This window comes from Larus michahellis, chromosome 10 (genome assembly GCF_964199755.1).
Source record: "Larus michahellis chromosome 10, bLarMic1.1, whole genome shotgun sequence".
Taxonomy (NCBI): domain Eukaryota; kingdom Metazoa; phylum Chordata; class Aves; order Charadriiformes; family Laridae; genus Larus; species Larus michahellis.
The window spans coordinates 22,003,107-22,023,423 of NC_133905.1; the positions used below are offsets into that span (position 1 = coordinate 22,003,107).

The 20,317-nt window shown below is 38.1% G+C and overlaps 1 protein-coding gene across 1 annotated transcript in view; it reads left to right on the forward strand.

Moving 5' to 3' along the window:
* The window catches only part of SYN2 (synapsin II), a 195,463-nt gene that overhangs the window by 160,882 nt on the left and 14,264 nt on the right, over window positions 1–20,317 (forward strand). The window contains exon 10 of the mRNA XM_074602556.1: window positions 9,763–9,912. Coding sequence (XP_074458657.1) covers window positions 9,763–9,912 — 150 coding nt within the window. The remainder of the gene's footprint in view (window positions 1–9,762; window positions 9,913–20,317) is intronic.

Consider the following 20,317-nt stretch of genomic DNA (forward strand, 5'->3'; position numbering starts at 1 on the left):
AACATTCTGCTTTCTTTTATTCCCCAAAACCATGGAGCAATAAATTGTACCTGTGGCTGATATTAGAGAATCGGTACAACATTGTGTCTCATGAATCTAATGTTCTAGCTGTACTTCTTAAAAAACACCACTGTAGAGTGATTCTTTATCTGTGCTCTAGTACAGTATGCTTACATTGCAGGTAAGAATGTGTTGGTTCTTAATGTTAGATCCAGTCATCATGCCCCACTTCTTCAAGAAGGGTAAACATTTTTTTCTGTTTTAGTTTCTCTAATAGTTTCTCTTCGATATATATTTGATTAAAAGGATAATTTTTAAATAACTTACTCTTCTTTTAAAGCCTCGTGGCTATTCAAGTTATGCAAAGTGTGCTTGCTGTGTGTGAGTAATGACTATTCAGTAATAATATGGAAGAACTAGAGAACTAAAATGAAAGAAAAAAAATTAAGGATGTTTAGTGACACTGAAGTATAGTTCTAGACAATTTCTGTGTACATAGACCTCGTTATGAAATAAAGAAATATACAGATCTTTATTACTGTTCGCTTCTCTTGGATGTCTCCTTCATGCGATGTGCATGTTCCTGTGACCAAGTCGGTCTCAATGTAATAAAAACCCAAGAATTGGAGTGTAAGTACAGCTTCTCACTTTTTATAGCTTTGAGTGCTAGATTTGGGTCTATTTTGTAGATTTGGCTTGGCTCCTCAGTTCGAGTTTGTGCATCAGCTTCCTCATATTTCTATAGCCAACCTAGATAGTTCTAGTCATTTGAACGAGCTGAAGCCAATACTACTATTATTTCCCAAACATTATAAAAAGGATAAATTTTAATGTACTATTCATCTTTCCACATTGCTATAAAATACTACTCCCAGGGGAATTTTGAAGGCTGTCCATTTGTGCCTTCTTGCTATGCAGTTGAGGGATACCTTATACATCCCCAGGAAAAAAATCCAGACCAATTTGTCTGAAGGTAGGAAGGACAAAATATTGAAGTCATAATGTTATTCAAACATAACACAACCTCTGTTTTTCTATGAAGCTGTAAGCTCTCTACAGTTTTCTTAGATGGGGCCGTAAGAGGTAACTTTGACTTTTAAAAGAACATGGTTTTCTAAAGGTTGTTCCCTGGAAGAAATGACCTTCTCTTGTCTTTTACTGCTATACTCCAAACTACCTCCAAGCTCCTACTAGGGAGCAATGAACTCATCAAAGAATCAGTTAGCTAAAAGGAAGGATTATGAGGTTGATCAGGAGGAAGGTCAAGTTATTGTTCTGTGTAACAATCTGAGCTATTCATTTAGTGTCTCTTCTTTCCACCTCAGTGGGAATACTCAGCTGCCAAGCATCATCATGCCAGAAAGAAGCTGTAGAAACAAGAATTTTACTAAGACATCATTGCAACATAGAGCTTTTTAACTGTCTCACCAATTCTTGCTAATAAGTCATCAAATTAAGGTCCATTAAACTTTAAAGTCTTAAACAGAAGAAGGACTTTTAATCTTTCCCTTTTTAAATTAATATTTCTGTAGTTTTAATGCTAGAAGGAACAGGTACTTGAGCATTGCTCATGTTTCTGACTCCAGTGAACATTATCTGTCATAATTCATTCTTGGAAAACCAAACCTCTGGGAAACTAAACAGAAGCTCATATCGTGATGATGAATGCAGTAAAAGAGAACAAATGCAACAGAATCCTTTAAAGAGGCCTCACAGACAGTCTCCCAAATTTTGCTCAAAATTGAATGGGTGCGTGGCTGCTGCAGGTGTCTTAGTTCTACTTGCTTATTTTTACCCTAAGCTATATTAAAATTAGTTTCCAAGTGGTTTATAACCTAGAAAGATGCAAACCATATGAATTTCATAAAGAATATTTTCAGCCACTGTAAGCCAATATAAGAAATTAAGGAACATAATTTGATTCGGTTTTTTAAGTCTTGGTGTAATAGATACGATTTGTGAAGGTGCCGCAGTCTATCACGCTAGTAGCAAATATAGCACCAACTCCAGAATATATATATATAGTGTATAAGGTGTAGTGATACAGCACCAGCACCAAGTATGCTGTCTTTTACAGACTGCTGTATTCCCAGATTCAACGTCCTGAATAATATTGGCTAAAGTACGGGAAGAAATAGATCAGAAGGGGGCAAAGGCAGAAGAAACCTGTACCTCATGCAGTATTTGTGCACAGTTTTACTTACAGTTGGGAAATGCTAGCTGTACCATTCACTTTACAGTTCCGACAGAGCTATGGCACTCACTATGGCACAAGTTTAATGAGCACAAGCCTCTGATGCCGTACTCCCAACTGCTCGACGCTAAGCTTAATTTATTTTTCTGTCTTAATCATATACATTTCCAAAATTCAGCACCAAAGACTGAACAAAGACATGAAAATATATTCCGTTAGAAATATTTGGTAATGTCATTGTAAGTGGTGCGTCAGAAGTCATAGACATATTTAGGTTGGAGTCGCCTAGTCCAGCTTTCTGCTGGACGCACGGCTAACTTCAAAGTTGCTCAGACCCTATCCGAAAAGAAAAAAGAGAGGGAGAAGGTTTTTTTCTTACCATGTCTGCCAATATTGTAGATACAAATCTCCTACAATAAGAAGATTTTTAAAAACTCTCTAGAAACGTAACTTTATCTCAAAATTGGGGGATTTGGCATATAAATATGTGAAGTGGCAAATAATAATGGCCATTACTTTTTTACATACTTAAGTGGGTTTCCATCCATTAAAGAATATCCTTTATTCAGATTATTAAGGGAACTAAATCCAGCTGTAATAGTTGATAAAGTCAGAGGTCTCTCATCATTTATGATCTGGTACTATAAGAAGTTTTGAACATTTAGGAGTCTAAAATTACTCTTTTGGTGATATAAGTAAGTTATAATTAGGACCACATCTGTCTGTGAAAACTCACATTTCCAAAACGAGGAGCATTCCTACATTTCCTAATAGGACTTAATATAACTTAATTATTTCTAATAGGACTTAATATTACTTAATAAGAAATGGCTAAGAAGATACAATTCTAGAAAACATAGCCTTTTTAATTAATATTCTTCCAAATTTCTGATGAATTAATGATGAATTCATTAATGTATTCCTTCATATGTGGGCTTCCTGTGATAGAAAAAATTCAGTTTATTCAACGAACTCTTCTGGGACTTTTTTTAATATTTTGGAAGTAACAGACTTAATCCACTGAAATTTTCCAGACACCATTCCAGAAATAATGACATCAGCTGTTCTTTTAGACAGAAACGTAAATCGAGTGTATCTAGTGACACAGTTAATGAAGGGGGTGAATTTGTTTTGCTAGGACACTAGTTTTCATTTGAATGGAGCAATAGTTATTGACCTGCTTGAATAACATGAGTATTTTGGGTTCCATCCTAAGAATAATTATTCACTAATATTATTTTCATTTAATATTTATATTTATTCTATTCATTGTCAAAATAGCTGTAACTTTTTAAAGTAGCAACAATAGCACTTCTTATATGTGACCATCTTAATGTTTTCTGTTGTTCATAATGAACCATACTTTATTAATAGTGGGGTGAACACAGGTAAAATTCACTGTGGTGTCAAAATAATTGTTATTTTATAGATTAAACTAATCCCTTTCACATTTTCTCTTCGAAGTGCTTGAATGCAGGTGTATTAGCTGCATTTTCTACATATTTTTACACTTTTTTTTAATCTCCTACACTTGCATGAGTTTGTAACACACAAATTCAGCTTCATCCATTGATTTTGATTGGCCATAGAAATCATTTGCTTGGTTTGTTTTCATTCCAGCTCAAAACCAGACCATATAAATTTGTCTGTAGGCACTGGCTCCTTCATCTAGGAATGCTTGATTCACTTTCCCAGCTGTTCTTACTTTTTCTGCAAACGTTGTTATTCACCCACTGCAGGAGGGACTGTAAAAATTTCCTAGCAGTCACCGCTGATTTTCTGCTGTACTATCCCCTACCGATTTCTCAGGTGTGGTTACGTTTCCAATTACAAATTATTCCTGCATCTGCTATAGAGACCTCAGGGAAAGCCCCGTGATTACTTCATATCCAGTCACTCCCTTACTTCTCAGAAGTGACACCATCTCTTCTTACGGCCCGTTCCATCTTAAGTGACCTCCTCAAAGTATTAGTTTTTCTCAACATCAATTATTTTCCCCATACTTAGAACTCTGACATTAAAATCTGTATCAGCCACTGCCTTTACAGTCAAAATTTTCACCACAATTGGAGACATACAGGTCCCACAAAAACAACACAGAAGAATAACACATTCATAACAGCGACAGCAAAAACCAGCTTCTCTTATTCGCAGGCCAAAGTAAATGTTTTTTCTCAGTTCTCACACTCTCGAGCATGGACCTTCAGAATTACCCTGATGCGCAATGAAATTAATTCCTCCTCCCTCTGCACTTACCAATTATCATGTCTTCTCCTGTAATTCACGGGTATTTTTCCATATGAAATCCATGTATCATTATTCTATCAGACTCCTTGGGCACTTCTGACTTGCAAGCCCTCCAGCTGTTCTGTCATATTCCTCTTGTATTTCAGCATCCTGACAAACACCCTTTTCTGCCGCTGTATCAACAGAGTTCTTTACCTGTACCTTTGCCCTTCCTTTAACCTCCCCAACTGTCTTTCCCAGCACTGTTTGGGCTGAGTCTTCCATAAAGCTCTAAGCAAGAGATCTTCCTTCATCCTTTGGTGGGAAACATACTCTGTAATGGAGAACTGTGTCTGGAGAGTGGCAGTCAGAGTAGTTTCTCCTCCAAACAGGATGATCCCTGTGCAATTACTGATACCTTATAATTGCACTGGCTCCTTTATTAATCCCATCCCATTTCCTCTCATATTCATCAGAGTTAAACAGCATTTCTCTTCTCTTTCTTGCCGGTCTCAGTCTTGCAGCCCAAATTTCAAATATTTGCCTTATCCACACTAGCAGGGGAGGGCACAGAGTAATTCACTGAAAGGTCAGTGTTTCATTTTATCACAGTATTGTGTTGACTTAAACATGCTGCTGCAGAAACAGTAGTTTCTGTTACTACTGCTAATATATACACTCAGTCTCTTATAGTTTAATACAAAGATGTTTTAAGTGCATTTCAGAATATGGTTTCTGGGTGATAAGAGAAATTCATCCCATAGAATTGGTTACCAAAATGCATGTAAATTAAACATAGAAGCGATACGAATTCAGTGACCGTAATTCACAGTGAGCCGTGTTTTTACTGGCATCTGCAAAAGTAGCATATTTAACTTTATGAATTACAGATGTCTTTTTTCTATGAAATCCTCTAAGTGGGAAAACTCCAATATTTTAAATAGCTGAACTAGGTACTGAAAAAAACACCCTGGCTGTGTTTAAATGATATTTTAAAACTCGTACAGGCTGTAAATAGACTATTTATAAACAGGACGCTTTGTGTATGTTTAAACTTTGTCAAGTCCTCTAAAGTGGGGGAAGTGCCAGCATGACATTCCTGTTAGTCATTCACGGGTTTTAAAAACTGTTATTGTTACCCAAAATACTTTTAATTCTTAAGATACATTTATATAAAACATTTCTGATTTCTCTGCATTCCCTTAAAGAAAGAAAAAGACAACAAAACCCACCCTGTAAAGTATTCACCTTGATTTTAGCTTCTTTGCCAAGAATAGAAGTGCTCTCCTAGTGGTTAGCTTCTCTCCTTGAGAGTCCCAGCAGCAGTAACAGAGGGGAAGCTGAAGCTCTTTGCAGCCAGGTGCAAGGCTGGGTGTCAGCGCTGTGCTCCGGACACTGTCGCCATTCCCTCTCGGCAGTGCCAGTGGCAAGAGCCCCTCCAGCCTCCTGCCACCCGTGACTTCTTCCCACCCACATTGCTTCTCAAGGCCGGTTGGTTATTAAGCTGAACAACTGAACTGATTTTAAGCCTTGGAAATCTTTTACTCAGTTATTTAGTGCCATTTCACTTTGGGATCAGTCGTTTTCTTGATCATTTGATGCCTTACTTTCTCTTTTTACCACTTTGGCTACTACCTTTGTACTTCAGGAAAGCACCAGAACAAACACATTATCGCTTGTCAACATTCAAGACTTGGCATCTGGCTCAGTACTTCTTCAGTGTTAGGTTCAGCATATCCTTGGCCAACAATATTTGTTCAAGTACAGCAACAAACGAAAGGGGTTTTAGCAACATCAAAACCTGTCCAAGCAACAAAAGGTTGGCAAGGGCAAATGGCTATGGTGTTTAATGTCATATGTGCTTGAATCTGCCTCGATATGTGAGTATGGCAGCTATGCTTGAAAATACTGTCTTCAAAAAATGTAAGATCTTCTCTACTGAAGTGGACACGAAGTTTAGATCAACACCTCAAGGCTTCTTTTTTTATCCTTAGCCATAGAACTACACTTTTCCCACACGTTCTTGTAAAAATCGCAGTTATCTCCTAAAGAAAGTTTATATGTAAACTTGCAGTTATAGAAGTATTTAAAAATAGAAATTCAGACAAAGCCCAGTATTCCAGATCTTAATCCTGTCTAATCCTTTGGCAGGTTCTTATTTTGGGCACTTTGTTTCACAGTCATTCCAAATAACTTTTTTAATGTAAGTGGATGGTAAACAAAGTGAGGTTTTCTTTGCACATTTGTGAAACTTAAAACAGTTGCTTCTGTTGTTGGGCCAGAGGGGGGGTTAATATGTACCTGACAGCGAGAGGGGCAATATTTTAAAAAATAACTGTCATTACATTAATGCCTGCCTTCCAGAGGGGCAGATTTTTAGACCACAGACATAGCTCCCTCTCTGAAAATCAGATGTTTTGCAGTGAACTGCAGTGTTTTGCAATCTTTCACACTGACATCAAGACCTTCTAACATTCTGTCATTATTATAAGTCCTGGCCAAAGTATCTGGCACGTGCGGTTGCCTCCTCCATCCAGGCATTATGCATATTACTCTTCCAAGAAAAAGCTCATGATAAAATGAAGTGGATCTTTAAACGTTGCAACAATTTTAATACCAATAACTCAGCGGAAATTAATACTAAAGTAAATCCACAAAAATTCTGAATTTCAAGGGCCACACAACCAGCAAGTTGCAACATTTTACCCATTCAGAAATATCAACTCATACTGGTTCCATACTTTTCTCTCAATGAATTAATATATTGGTCATGTTCCACTTAAAAATATGTTTATTAAAAAAATATGGTAAGTTTTATAGAAACTTTCCGTGTAATTATTAAGCACTCATGCAATACTGTTGATGTGGCCCAAGAGCGGAAAAAGATTCATTCATTTCTTAGGAAACATTTGCTCTAGACTCCAATTATTATTTCATTGTTTACTTTGAGGTTATTTTAAAGCATTTTAGCTGTGAGGACAGTTAGAGGAGACATCCTAGATCTGAAAATCCCAGAAAAAAGTGTTGCCAACATTTTGGTTGTAAATACACAATGCCAGTGTCTGCTGTAAATGAACAAACAAAAAAAGTAATGAAAATGCTTTTGGGCTTCAAACTAATCTCGTTATTAGAACAATGCAGTCTTTGTCAGCCTCCATAAGAATTTCTATAGCACTTACCATATTTTGAAAATCCTCAAGTTTAGGTAACATTATTTCCAGTGCAGCTCATTCCCAACTACTGTGCAAGATGAAGGATTACATTCCAGTGTTAGAATGAACATGCATGTTCTTTTAAACCCAGATGTCTCTTTAAATACCCAATTTGTGTGTCTAATTCCTAGAAGCACTTGAGTATCGGAAAGAAGGGAGGTAGAACTGTGCTCTTTGTCTGTAAAGGAGATAAAGTGTTCAGTGTAGGTTGATGGATTGAAGAGAGTTTTGTTTTCCCCACTATATCCTTTCTACCTCAGGAGGGATCCATACAGTGCAGATGCTCTAGTTTTATGCTCATCGGTCTGATCCCTGTGTCACCCCAACAGATAACAAAGTTCTTCCACCTTGTAAATATTTGCAGAATCAGGTCTTATCACAAAATTTCAATACCTTCCCTTTGACTACACAAGCTGGGTAACTAACAAAAAATAGCTCAAGGCAACAACCTACAGCAGAATGCCCATCTGAAGAGATGGGAATCAACCTCTCCAGCCAAAATAGCTCTGCCTCCCAACAGCAGAGCTCTCTTTCTAGTCCTTTTTGTAGAGATTGGGTACAATGAGGGCAGTTTAAGGTGTTTCTCTGGCCATTAGCACTTACCTTTTCCTGTGGGAGCAAGAGCCCTCCAGCACTCTCTTGACTCTGTTGAACCTTTTCAGTCTTGTTCCATTTACCTGCAATAGAGAAGAAACCTCAGAAGCCAAATCGATACAGGAAGGTGCACTTATGGAAGTACTAAAACACCTCCATAAAACTCACTCATCCCTCTGTAGATGTGCGAAACTGCTGAGGATCCCTTACTAGCAAGGAAAGTTTCTTTCCTTCTTCACCCACCACCACCTTCTGTCTTACCAGCACGGCTTATTACTGTGTCTAGGGCATGACTTGCCTACGCTAATGAGAAATCTTGTGAGACTTGGCAGCTGGACAGCTTTTCATGGGCTGCAAGTTAGACGGACACAACTCAGTTTGTACAAAGAATGTAACTGGGTCAGATACAATGACATCCATACGGTCTATTACTGCTAATGTAGTCTAACTGCTTTATCCCTGGCAGCCTATTAATTATCAATACCGTTGTTTGTATTGTAGGCCTCAGTCACTTGTGATCCATACCTATGAGAAACACCAGAATGCAGGGCTGCTGGCGACATGCCTTCACCTTTTTCTGAATAGCCTTGATACATATTGAAAAAGGATTGTAGTTTTCCAAAAGTGAATTAAATACTTTTATTGATGATATAAGAATGGCCAGTGCCATTGTGGATAATAGTTGGGGTTATTACGTTAAGCTTTTATTTCCTCTGCAACAAACACAGATGCACCAAAAGCAGATACTCTGTAGAAATAACAAATATTCTGTAGAAATAAAAAATGCTTATAACCCACTGAAGTGACTGAATTCAGTATTAGTTTTATTCATCTGAATAGCTGAGTTAAATAACTGCTGAACACTGTTAACCTGCCACGTTTAGAATGGAAATGCACGTATTTTTATTTGTCTCTCTGATATCCTGCTTTCTTTGTAGAAGTTCTTTTGTGTGTCAGCTGCACTGCAGCCACACTACTTTTCAAGAAAGCCTATCAATAATAACAAGGTGTTGTTTACAATTTTTCATTAATCAATAAGGATCCTAGCAGAAATCCAACAAACAGGTAGGAAGCTGAAGTTTTAGTTTGCATTTCCATGTTCTAATTGAGCTGATGAACATGGTATGAGCCATGAGATGAGAAAGTCTCCAGAAATGTAGCTTAGGCAGAAGTGCAGACAATTTCTTTAGGTTTTCGGCAGGCCAGTGAGTAGCCCATGAAACTTCATTTCCCTTATCTGCTATGTGCTTACCACGGGAGTCATGTTCCCCAGAGAGCTGGTGCCCAAGTATCGTCGTGAACCTGCATATATCTTGAAGATTGGAAAGGGCTGACGCTGTAAAATCGCTGTTCTCTTGCTCTGCTGACCCACATCCTGCACTCGGGCTTTTCTTTTCTGATGTAACATATACCATTTCTACAGATCTTGTTTGAGTTTTGTTAAAAACAATTAAGTAAACCTGACATACTACACAGATGTAGAGTAAGTTGACTTTGGTGCTGCATCAATAGTTGATGTATTGTTGTATTTTACAGGTGATGGATTGTGCAATGCCTCTGATTGGTGAGCATCAGACTGAAGACAGGCAACATATAACTGATCTAGTCGTAAGCAAAATGAACCAAATGTTGTCCAAAACTCCTATACCATCTCCTCAGAGACCCACTGCCACTCAGCAGCCTCAGGTAGGGAACTCTGGTTTGTAAAATACAGAATCTTATTTTATAATTTTAAGCCCAAAATTTTCCTCAAAGAATTTGTCGGGAAAACTGTACAGACATACCCTGAACTACAAGAATTCAATAACTGATCGACACGTTTTAGAGTTTTTTTCCTATTTAAATGAAATTATCTCCACATATAATCGAGTAGTCCAAGTGTTGGTGTGATTCTACCAGTAAACTTATAACTGTGGATTCAGTGGATTGTATTGTTTCCTTTCAGTTACATCTGTGTAAAATATCATGGAAATAATAAGAAGCACTGTCACAGAGAATCTTTGCCCTGAGGATGTTAGAAAGAATACTGAGACAATGGTTCTTGTTGTTCTTGTGAGAAATGAATTATATGATAATCTTTTTTTGTGTGCTGCCATTCATGAAAATACCTTTCAAATCTAGGAAACTCCTGAAATATGTTTAGCATACTAGAAAATTTGTGTCAAAGGTTGCAAATGCATGCGTTTCACTTATTTTATCTTGTATGGCCTGATAGTTCAAGTGTGGGGATGCAGAATTCTGCCCCGGCCTTGCTACCTTTCAGACTTTGGAAATTATCTTGTGCTTCCATTTCCATGCTTCCAAAATGTGAAGTTTATTTTCCTGACCCTTTAAATAACTTCTGAGAGTGTTTTGCCTCTGAATTGGAGAGATGTAGATTTGATGGGTGGAGTATTAGATGGATAAGGAATTGGCCAGATGGCCGCGTCCAGAGTTAGAGGCAACGGCTCAATGTCCAAATGGGAACCAGTAACAGGTGGTGTCCCTAAAGGGGACTGAGGCCAGTGCTGTTTAGTATCTTCATTGACAACACACGTAGTGGCAGTGAGTGCACCCTCAGCAAGTTTGCGGATAACACCAAACTGAGTGGTGTAGTCAGTAAGCTAGAGGGAAGGGATGCCATCCAGAGGGACCTGGATGGCAGGGTCCTGCACTTGGGTCACGGCAGTCCCCAGTATCAGTGCAGACTGGGTAATGAATTGATGGAGAGCAGCCCTGCAGAGAGGACTTGGGGACACCAGTGGATGAAAAATTGGGTATGAGCCAGCAATGTGCGCTTGCAGCCCAGAAAGCCAACAGTGTTGTGGGCTGCATCAAAAGAATCATGGCCAGCAGGTACGAGAGACGAGAGAGGTGATTCTGCCCCTCGCTCTGTTCTCGTGAGACCCCGCCTGGAGTACTGCAGCCATTTCCGGGGTCCCCGGTACAAGACAGACATGAAGCTGTTAGAGCAGGTCGAGAGGAGGGCCATGGAAATGATCAAAGGTTTGGAACCCTTTCTTATGAAAGGCTGAGAGAGTTGGGGTTGTTCTCAGTAGAGAAGGCTCCAGTGAGATCTTATAGAAGCCTTTCAATACTTAAAGGGGGCTTATAAGAAAGATGGAGAAAGACTTTTTACCAAGGCCTGCAGTGACAGGACAAGGGGTAATGCTTTTAGACTGAAAGATTTAGATTGGATATAAGGAAGAAAATCCTTATGATGAGGGTAGTAAGACACTGGAACAGGTTGTCCAGAGAAGTTGTGGATGCACCGTCACTGGAAGTGTTCAGGGTCAGGCTGGATAGGGCTTTGAGCAACCTGGTCTCATGGAAGGTGTTGCTGCCCATGGCAGGAGGGGTCGGACTAGTTGACCCTTAAAAGGTCTGTTCTAACCCAAACCATTCTACAATTCTACGATTCTTTGAAAACTGCTACGTAAATGCTAAATAGCATCCTTTATGTCTTCATAGCTAGGCAGCAGGTCTGATCAAGAGCAACGTTATCAGCTACAACTTTCATGTGCTTCTGTTAATATACTGAAGGAACATGCCATGACAATACACTCTGACATAAACTGTTAGGGACTGTACTGCTGCTCTGTACCAGCCCAGCTCCATGGTCATCAGTTAAGCAACAGAATAAGCCAAACTGTAACACAGGAATTACCAAGCCTAAATCAAGAATCTATTTTTACTCTCACTAGGCTCCACACCAGGTAAACAATTTGAAAACAATTTTGTGGCATACCTCAGACAGACTAGTTCTTGAGGCAGAATGACTAATTTGTTCTTCAAATATATCATCATGCTTTAAGTTATAAAAATACACCATCCCACATAAAATAGTGGTGTGGCTTCTATTTATATTACAGCCACTTGAAACTAAGCACAAAATTGTTTCAACCACGGAACCACATACAATGGAGAAGTTTCCATCCAACATGACTCAAGTCCATTGTAAAGGGCACTGAAAAAGAAAGATGAGGGGAAAAAAAGAAATCACCTTACGCCTTATGTTTCTTTTAGGACTGGTAAAATAGCCATATATTAAAATGAAGCAGAGTGTCAAATTTAGAGTTGCCCAGAGCTTACAAGTCAACCTAAACACAATTCTAAAACAGCAATACACATTACTTAACATTAACAAATTCACAGTCATTTAGAGGATTTCGTATTTTTCATATTTTGGGGAAAAAAATGTAAGGACTTGGGCAGGCATGCTTCCCTGAATTTTAAAGAAGACAGGAGAAACGTTACTGATTACTGGTGTCATCCAAAGAAACTGGCTGTATGTTGTATGTAAATAAAGTTTTTAGTCATTTCCAAAGAAAAACTGCCTACATAAGTCCAGAATGAAAACAGGACACAAGGAACATTTTAAGAGAGTTCCTAAATTCCTCAGTCATTGCTGTTGCTCATCATTTCCATGAAAAGGTTTTTTTCCTCTTAAACAAAAAAAGCTTTGGATGAATCCAAGGATAGTATTTGCTGGCTAGCTGCTGAGCTTCTATTAGATTCCTACTTAGTTCACGTTACTGAAGAATTCAGCCTTTGCTGATGGCAACAGGATGTTATTCAACATCAGTCATCTTTTCCTTTTCCTGAAATTATGCATTGCAGTTGACAAAAACCGGAGATATCTCTTCAGAATATTTGTTAGTTTTCCTCTCAGTTAAGCAGACTCTGCTTCCTTAAATTTTGCCTTATCATATTATAGTTTAGGACAGACAAAAGGGATGTGAATTTCTACAGAAGATACTATTTGCTAATACCTATTAATCTTCCCAGCTTTAAGGGAAAATCATGAAACAGATCCTAACAGATCCTAACAGATGTAATACATCCTAACAGATGTATTTAAAACAGATTATCTCCTCATGTGTAGTCAATTTTTAGCTAGGTTGTTTTCCTAAGAGTAAAATCAGTCTGTTAAAACAAAACGTCCCTTTCATCTTTGAACAGTCTTCTCCTTTTTTCATCTGAGAAATTATTTCCTAATCTTGAGAAATACAACCCATTTATTTGCGGGGCAGGGGGATACTGTGTATTTCTGCAGGTCACATAAAATGCAAAGCCAGTAATTTATCCCAAATCAACTCTGTGCATATGTATATGTGGTCTTAGACAACAAAGTGATATAAATATCAAAGAGTAATTTGTGTGTTTTGCTACTTCTGCTTTTAAGTGAACGGTTTACTGTCAATAGTACAGCTATAGAGGTGCCATGTTTTGAATTCCTTTATTATTTGCGTGGGGTTTTAAAAATTATTTATAATCCACCCACTACTGTGGCATTGGGTGCCTTGTACATAAAAGAATGCTTAAATTTATAAACGCCCGCTGTGGTCAGTACTATTCCAATTAACTATCCATCAGAAAAAAAATCAATGATTAGGAAAATAAGTCTTTGTTTAGAGCCACGCAGCCAAATCTTGATGGAAATGATTGGCCTTGCAATATGCTCTAAAGGCCAACAAAGTGCTCTCTGTCAGAGTGCCAGAAGGAGCAAATTCCAAAGGCAGGGACCTCAAACAACTGTCTTGCTTGTGTTGAAACCTCAGAGGCGCAGATCCTGTGATACTTAAACGCATTAAATCTATAATCTGAGATACCAGAGAATCAGAGAATTGTAGACTCGTTATGGTTGGAACATAGAATGGTTTGGGTTGGAAGGGACCTTAAAGATCATCTAGTTCCAACCCCCCCGCCCTGAGCAGGGACACCTTTCAGATATATTGAGAATGTTTAAATATATTTTTTGTGTTTTATTTATTTATGTATCTATAAACAGTTGCACAGGCGGTATAGCAAGTTCTAATGGTACACAGAACGGCAGAGAATTTGTGAAGGAGAAAAGCTCCAGTTTGCGTGTTGCACCTCAAGCCACCTGACTCTGGCTGCAGCCACCAAACGGTGTCTCACACGCTTTTCTCTTGTGGTCCCAGGCTGCAGTTCACTGCATACCTGTGACAGCGTGATCAAGCCATATGGGGACACAAACTATCCTGATCACAGGATTCAAAGCTTGCTGGTTTTGCTCTGATCAGCTACTTCACAAGTCTTCCCACTACAAAGAAAAGCAAGAGTCCCCGGACTCAGAGAAGTTCTCTCTGATATACCTACATATGGTCAAAAAACTCTTTCCAAAAATTAAGTTGTTTCTATTTAATTTGAAAACATGACAGTTTGTTTTAGTCACAACCATGATGAAAATACATAATAGAACTTTATCTAGGAATTTGATTTTAATAGACGTTTTCCGTGAGGCCAACCTACTCCACTTGCAGGCAATAAAATGATGGAAATCCAGATTTCCACCTTTTGTAACTTTGAATGCTTTTGACAGATCTTTCGAGAAGCCCTTTTCAAATCTCTCCTAAAACCCAAACCAGTAGGGTAACCTGTCTGGTGAAGTGCTCTAGCTGGTGGAATCACTCCTCTCTGTCTCCATCTGTTGCTAGGGAGGATCACTGCTGAAACTTCGGCTGTCCGGATTTGCAAAATTCTGCAGGTGGTTGCTCAGTACAGACTATTTTATGCTTGTTTCTGCAGCAGCATTCGTATATAAAACAATAGTAATAAAACATCTCTTCAAAGCTGCATATTAAGTCATGATATGAATTTTGATGAACTAAAATCAGTGTAGAATATTACATTGTGCATGAGTATTACCATAAAATGCAAGTTATTATGGTCACGTTAGCAGTTGGAAGCTAAGGAAAATCGTATTAGGAAAATGATACTTCAGTCCAGGCCTGTTAAGACCATGTTGCATTATCCACAAAAGAACTTATTATCCTTAATGGAAGGAAGAAATTTGTGCACCAGAGACACAATGTCCATAATGACATAACATCAGAAAGAGCACAGCGTTCCCAGCTGTGTCCTGGTTCAGTTCAATTTCAAAGAAATGAGTAGTACACCAGTAATAAATCAATAAATGATGCAGAAGTAAAAAAGATGGCACTTTAATTATTTTGAGACTAGAATAGCAGACCCTGAAGTGTTTCATTTCTTAACACAGTTTTCTAAAATGATTCAATACCTTCTTCACTCTTCACCCACAGGGAAGCTCAGTAGAATTACATTAAGTTCAGTAGAGACTGGGTCAACGAGCCCTTACTCAGTTACCTTCAGCTGTTCAGAGATCTGCTTCAATTTATTTCCATTTTTCTTATTTTACTCTTTATTTTATTCATTCTTCATTCCCTGACCCCTTATATGATTTGACTAGAGCCAAGCAGTTTTCTCCAGTTTTATTTTTCTATGTTCAGAGAGAAAATTGAACCAAATGTGAACAGTGTAAATAACAAAAAGTATTATCTCTAGGGAGAAAAGCAAACCATTATCAAATCACCTATTCTTGGCTTTCCATAAGAGCAGTCACACTTCTATTACATTGCATCAGTTAGATTTACTTCTTTTTTTACAGCAAACTACTTACGATGAGCAGCAATTTGTTTCAAATAACTGAAGCTTTTATGATGGCAAGGCAATACAGTTACTTGATTTGATCTTAACTGAAGGGGAATGCACTTAACTGGGAAGGATCCCATCATGTTGTTATATGGGAATCTAGAATTCAGTATTAGGCTGCTTATTAGGAGAAGTGAGCTTCTCTGCACTAAATTTGAGGTGTGGACTTTATCTCTAAATGGCATTCTGCTTTGCGTAGAAGTCTCATAGAAGTTCAGCTGAAGTATAATCCTTGGTCAGGGGAAAGGGAACAGGGCCACGACTTGTAGGTTTGCTACAGCTGTGTATCATCCTTGAGACCCCTAATGATAAACTAACCAATTAACATCACCACCAAAATTTTCTTTCTGTCACATTCCTTTGGCGCTTACTTGCAGGAACATATTTTTCTTCCTTATGTCTGGAAGGAAAGCCTGCCTAACAAATAAATAAATTAAAAGACCACACTAAATCATTCAGCACGAATGAGGGTAAATACAGAGTTTCAAGTGTTAGCATCTGAGAATCCTGCTGAACTGGTGCAAAGCAAATCACTCCCTGGTGTAATTAGAGCTTTACTAACAGACAGCAGGAGTAATTTAACGGAGCTTGCCTTACAAAGGCTGCTAAAGGATCTAATGACCCCTAAAACCACACATGCTGTGTTTTTTTCTCTTAGGAAGACATTTAAATAGGGGATAAATGGCATCTATGGCATCATATGACCATAAAGCTGATGTACCCAGATGTGTGGAATAACATCTAATGGAAGCCCAGATCCTAAATAAGCTCAAGAGATGAGCCTTTCTCTCTGCTCAGGGCAAAGGAGCACAGAGCCCCTGGAGAATGTCTGGACAGGGTTTTACAATATGTGTCTCTTAATAATTGTTGGTCTTTCCCAACTCCTGCATCAGGTTACTCTATATAAACAGAGCAATATAGCTTGTCAATAAACAAGCAGTATATCTGTATAGATAGTAATTGAGCATCTTCTGTAGTCTGCATTAACGAACAATAAGGTTTTTTCTGTTCAGTGTTTACCTCAAAGTTTTGTATGCACTTTGACAGCCATCAATGACTACAACATCTAAGTAGTCGCTCTTTGCCCCTTGCACTGTCCATCTGCCTAGAAGTTATTTTAAATCATAGTCCCTGGTAAGCAAATGACTAATCAAAGTGTTTATTGAGTTGTTGTTCTGACTTAAAGGATAATTAGTCAGAGAGCAGCAAGATGCTTTCCTAAAAACATTGGCAGAGAATCTGAACCATTGTTATCAAAACTCGTAAGGAACAATGAAAAATATTGCTGGGGTATATATATGTTACAGAAGAGGAAACACAGGGCCCTTCAAAGGTTATGTAAGCCAAAAGCCATTCTGAAAACTATCACGTTGAAACCATTCTTACAAGTCTCTTTGGCAGTGCTGCGCGTGTTGCCCTCTTCTGCCGCAGCAAGTGGTGGTTCTCTGAGTGGCAGCGACATCTCGTGGCTGCCTCTCCTGGGGAGACCTGGTTTGGGGACTTGGCTGATGCTGAGCGTTATAACGTGTTAAAACGTATTAGAGAAGCTGTATCACATTAAACAAGAAATTGGGTATACATTTTACAAATACTAAGTGCTCCTTATTCGAAAATGTCTCATAATGCTATTATAAGGTATTTATTTCATTTATTTTCATTATTTTAATATGGAATATATTTTAATGTGCTGCCTTAATGGGTATGTATATATAAGTGTGTATATATGTACACACCCAATGTTTAGCTGTGAATATTTGGAAGAGGAGACGCTTATTTTAATCAAAGGGGGTTTTAACCTTTTAGTTACTTTATGTTTGTGAAAATATAAGCAAAACAGCTGTTACCCTTTTGGATCCTAATATAAAAGTACAGAATTAAGAAAAGCAGAAGAACATAAACATGTATGGACCCTGAGCTCACGGTATCCTGGTAAAAGGCCACATTTGAGGCAGCAAAATTTACAACAGCCAAGTTTATGTATCACAAGTATAAAATACTAGCGTATATTTTTTTCTACACCAAGGATGTTTTGTCCATTTTCGAATAAGAAAACTATTCAAGGCAGAGACTGTGTTCTTCATATAAGTGACACAGATCACAACAGAGGCAGAGACGCAGACTTTAACTGCTGGGTGAAGGATGTCCACGTATTTATAGTCACTATTTCATTACGCAAAGCTTGATTTATTTTAAGCATTTGAACTTGACGTTCAGGTATTGTAATAGATTTTAAAACACTTCATGCAGGAAAATAAATCCTAAGATTTTTAGTATTGATAGTCATTAAAAAACAGTGGGACACAACAGAAGAATGTTGAGTGGAGATTTTAATATAACAAATAAGATAACCTATTTTAAAATACTTACTGAGATCCTGTACCAGTAGATGGAGTAGTTACTAAGGGAGGTACGTATGTATTGCTCAATTCTGTTGCTTGTTTAGTCTTACTCCTGAACAGAAGTAACAGGTAAATAGCTTGCAGGATAGTCACTAGTGATAAATGTCTACAGAAATGCTTTTAGTGGTTAGCTGTGAATGTACCCATTAAATGAGGAGGATTAAATCAAAACACTAATAAGTGTTTATCTTTCTTAGCTTCTTTTGAAATGATGTGCCAACAACTACACAAATGTGCCTTTACAATGCGCTTTTTAAGGGATTTGATGGCGTTTAGACTGTAAGAGAGAATTTACTAAAGGGCATATATTAAAGGTTTAGGATTATACCATCATCAACAGAAATTTGTCCAAATGAAATAAAAGCTTTCAGGATGTGGCCTGATTTTTTTTTTTTTTTTATTTCTGAATACTCTATATTGAATGTGCATCGCCAACCATGTACCTGGAAAAACACATGATCCCTGCAGACAAGCCGAGCAAAGCTTGGTAAGAGAAAGAGTTGCTCCCAAAAATACTCGTTAGAAGAGCCCAAAGGAAAAAGCCCCATGGACAACCTGACTGAGCCAAGCTTCAGGACCAGAATCACTAGGGGTGACTTCAGTTGGCTGTAGGATGGAGTGCCTTAGTGCTAATAATTTTATAATAGAGAAGGCAACAAAATGCTAGCTAAAACTGAAAAATGTGACAAGTATTACTAGTTAATAGATAATAGATACTTTTCCCTGTTTATTTTAAACATAACAACAACACTGTTCTCTTTTGGTCTTCATTCACACAACAAAATTATGCTTTTGTTAACTTTTTTATTATCTTCTGCAGGATGATCTTCTGATCATGTCACGATCTGCCAATTGTATTGGCAGAAGCAGACACTAAGAATTCTAAAACTCCAAGATGACTACCCTCAAGAATAGTGAAAACGTTCAGTTTTTAAGTAATCATGAGCCCACCATTACAGAGTAGCCTGTTTGTTCTTAATAGATTTCTGCGAGAAATAGCTTTCTTATCCCACAGGCATTTTTAGGGAGACTTCAAAAATATCCTCATTCCATTACAGAGCAACACACAGCCTTTTCAAAATTAAAACAAGGAAAACAGTAATCCCATCATTATAGAACAGGCAATAGCTGCCACATACACAAATAGAAATGGAACATCTAAGTTAGATCTCTCTGTTTTGTCTTAGTGCTATAATTACTATCATATAACATCCTTTTGATTTTTTATTTTATCTTATTTTTCATCTATTTTTACTCTCTGATTTTGTTTATTTAAGACAAACCTAATAGAAATATCTTTTTTTTGGAGGCTTTTCCTTGGTCTCCTTTCTTTTCCCCACTGTGGTGGGTGTTTCCCTTCTACTTTTTTTGTTATCATTCTCTGTCTCCACTTGACTTTTTTATTTGATTTCTCTGACCTTTAAATCATAACCTGTTAAGCAAAGCTATTTGGCTTTACTCCATGTTTAACTTGCAAGGATTCTGTCCCTCTCCCCAGCAGTCATTGACACAGTTTATTTTGAATAAGGACGATGTGCTAAATATGCATTAGAATTTTTAAACAAGGATAAGCACCAAGAGAAATTACAGAAAAATCCAAAACAAAGCAGCTCATTTTCAAATACTCTTGATTTGTCCGTGGAAAAACGGAGCGACCTCCCTCCTCCACCACAACTTCAGTGGTGGATCAGTTCTCCATCTGTCCAGCTGCCAGCAGAGCACCCTTGTCTTCAGCTGCTTATATATCATTCTTCAGAATCTCAACTCCTAGGAGAGACTCAGGAAGCTCGTCAGAGCTCAGACCAGCCACCAGCACCTCCTCTGTGTGGCTGTGTACTTGTGCTGCACCAGAAGACACAAGAAGAGAAGCACGTGCAACCAGTGCCGGAGAGGTCTTATGCTCTGGTCATACACTGGAGTTCTGAACTATGCTATTGTCTGGGGGGAGCTCAAGTGTTTCACTACCTCTTTTCCATGCCTCCTCCCACTCCACTGTTGTAACACTGATACAATACTGTTAAGATAAAATGTGGGTTGTAAGACTGGACTTGAGTTACCTGCACCACCTTTTTTCCAGACTCTCGTTTAAAGCATAAACTTCAGTTCTGAATGGATCCAGTAATGATGGATCTTTTTGACTCAAGATGAAGTTCTGAAGATCTTAGTCTCTTCCTCGTCATGCAAGGATCACTTGCCATCCCGTATTTAAAAAAAAAAAAAAAAAATCTGCTTTTTTT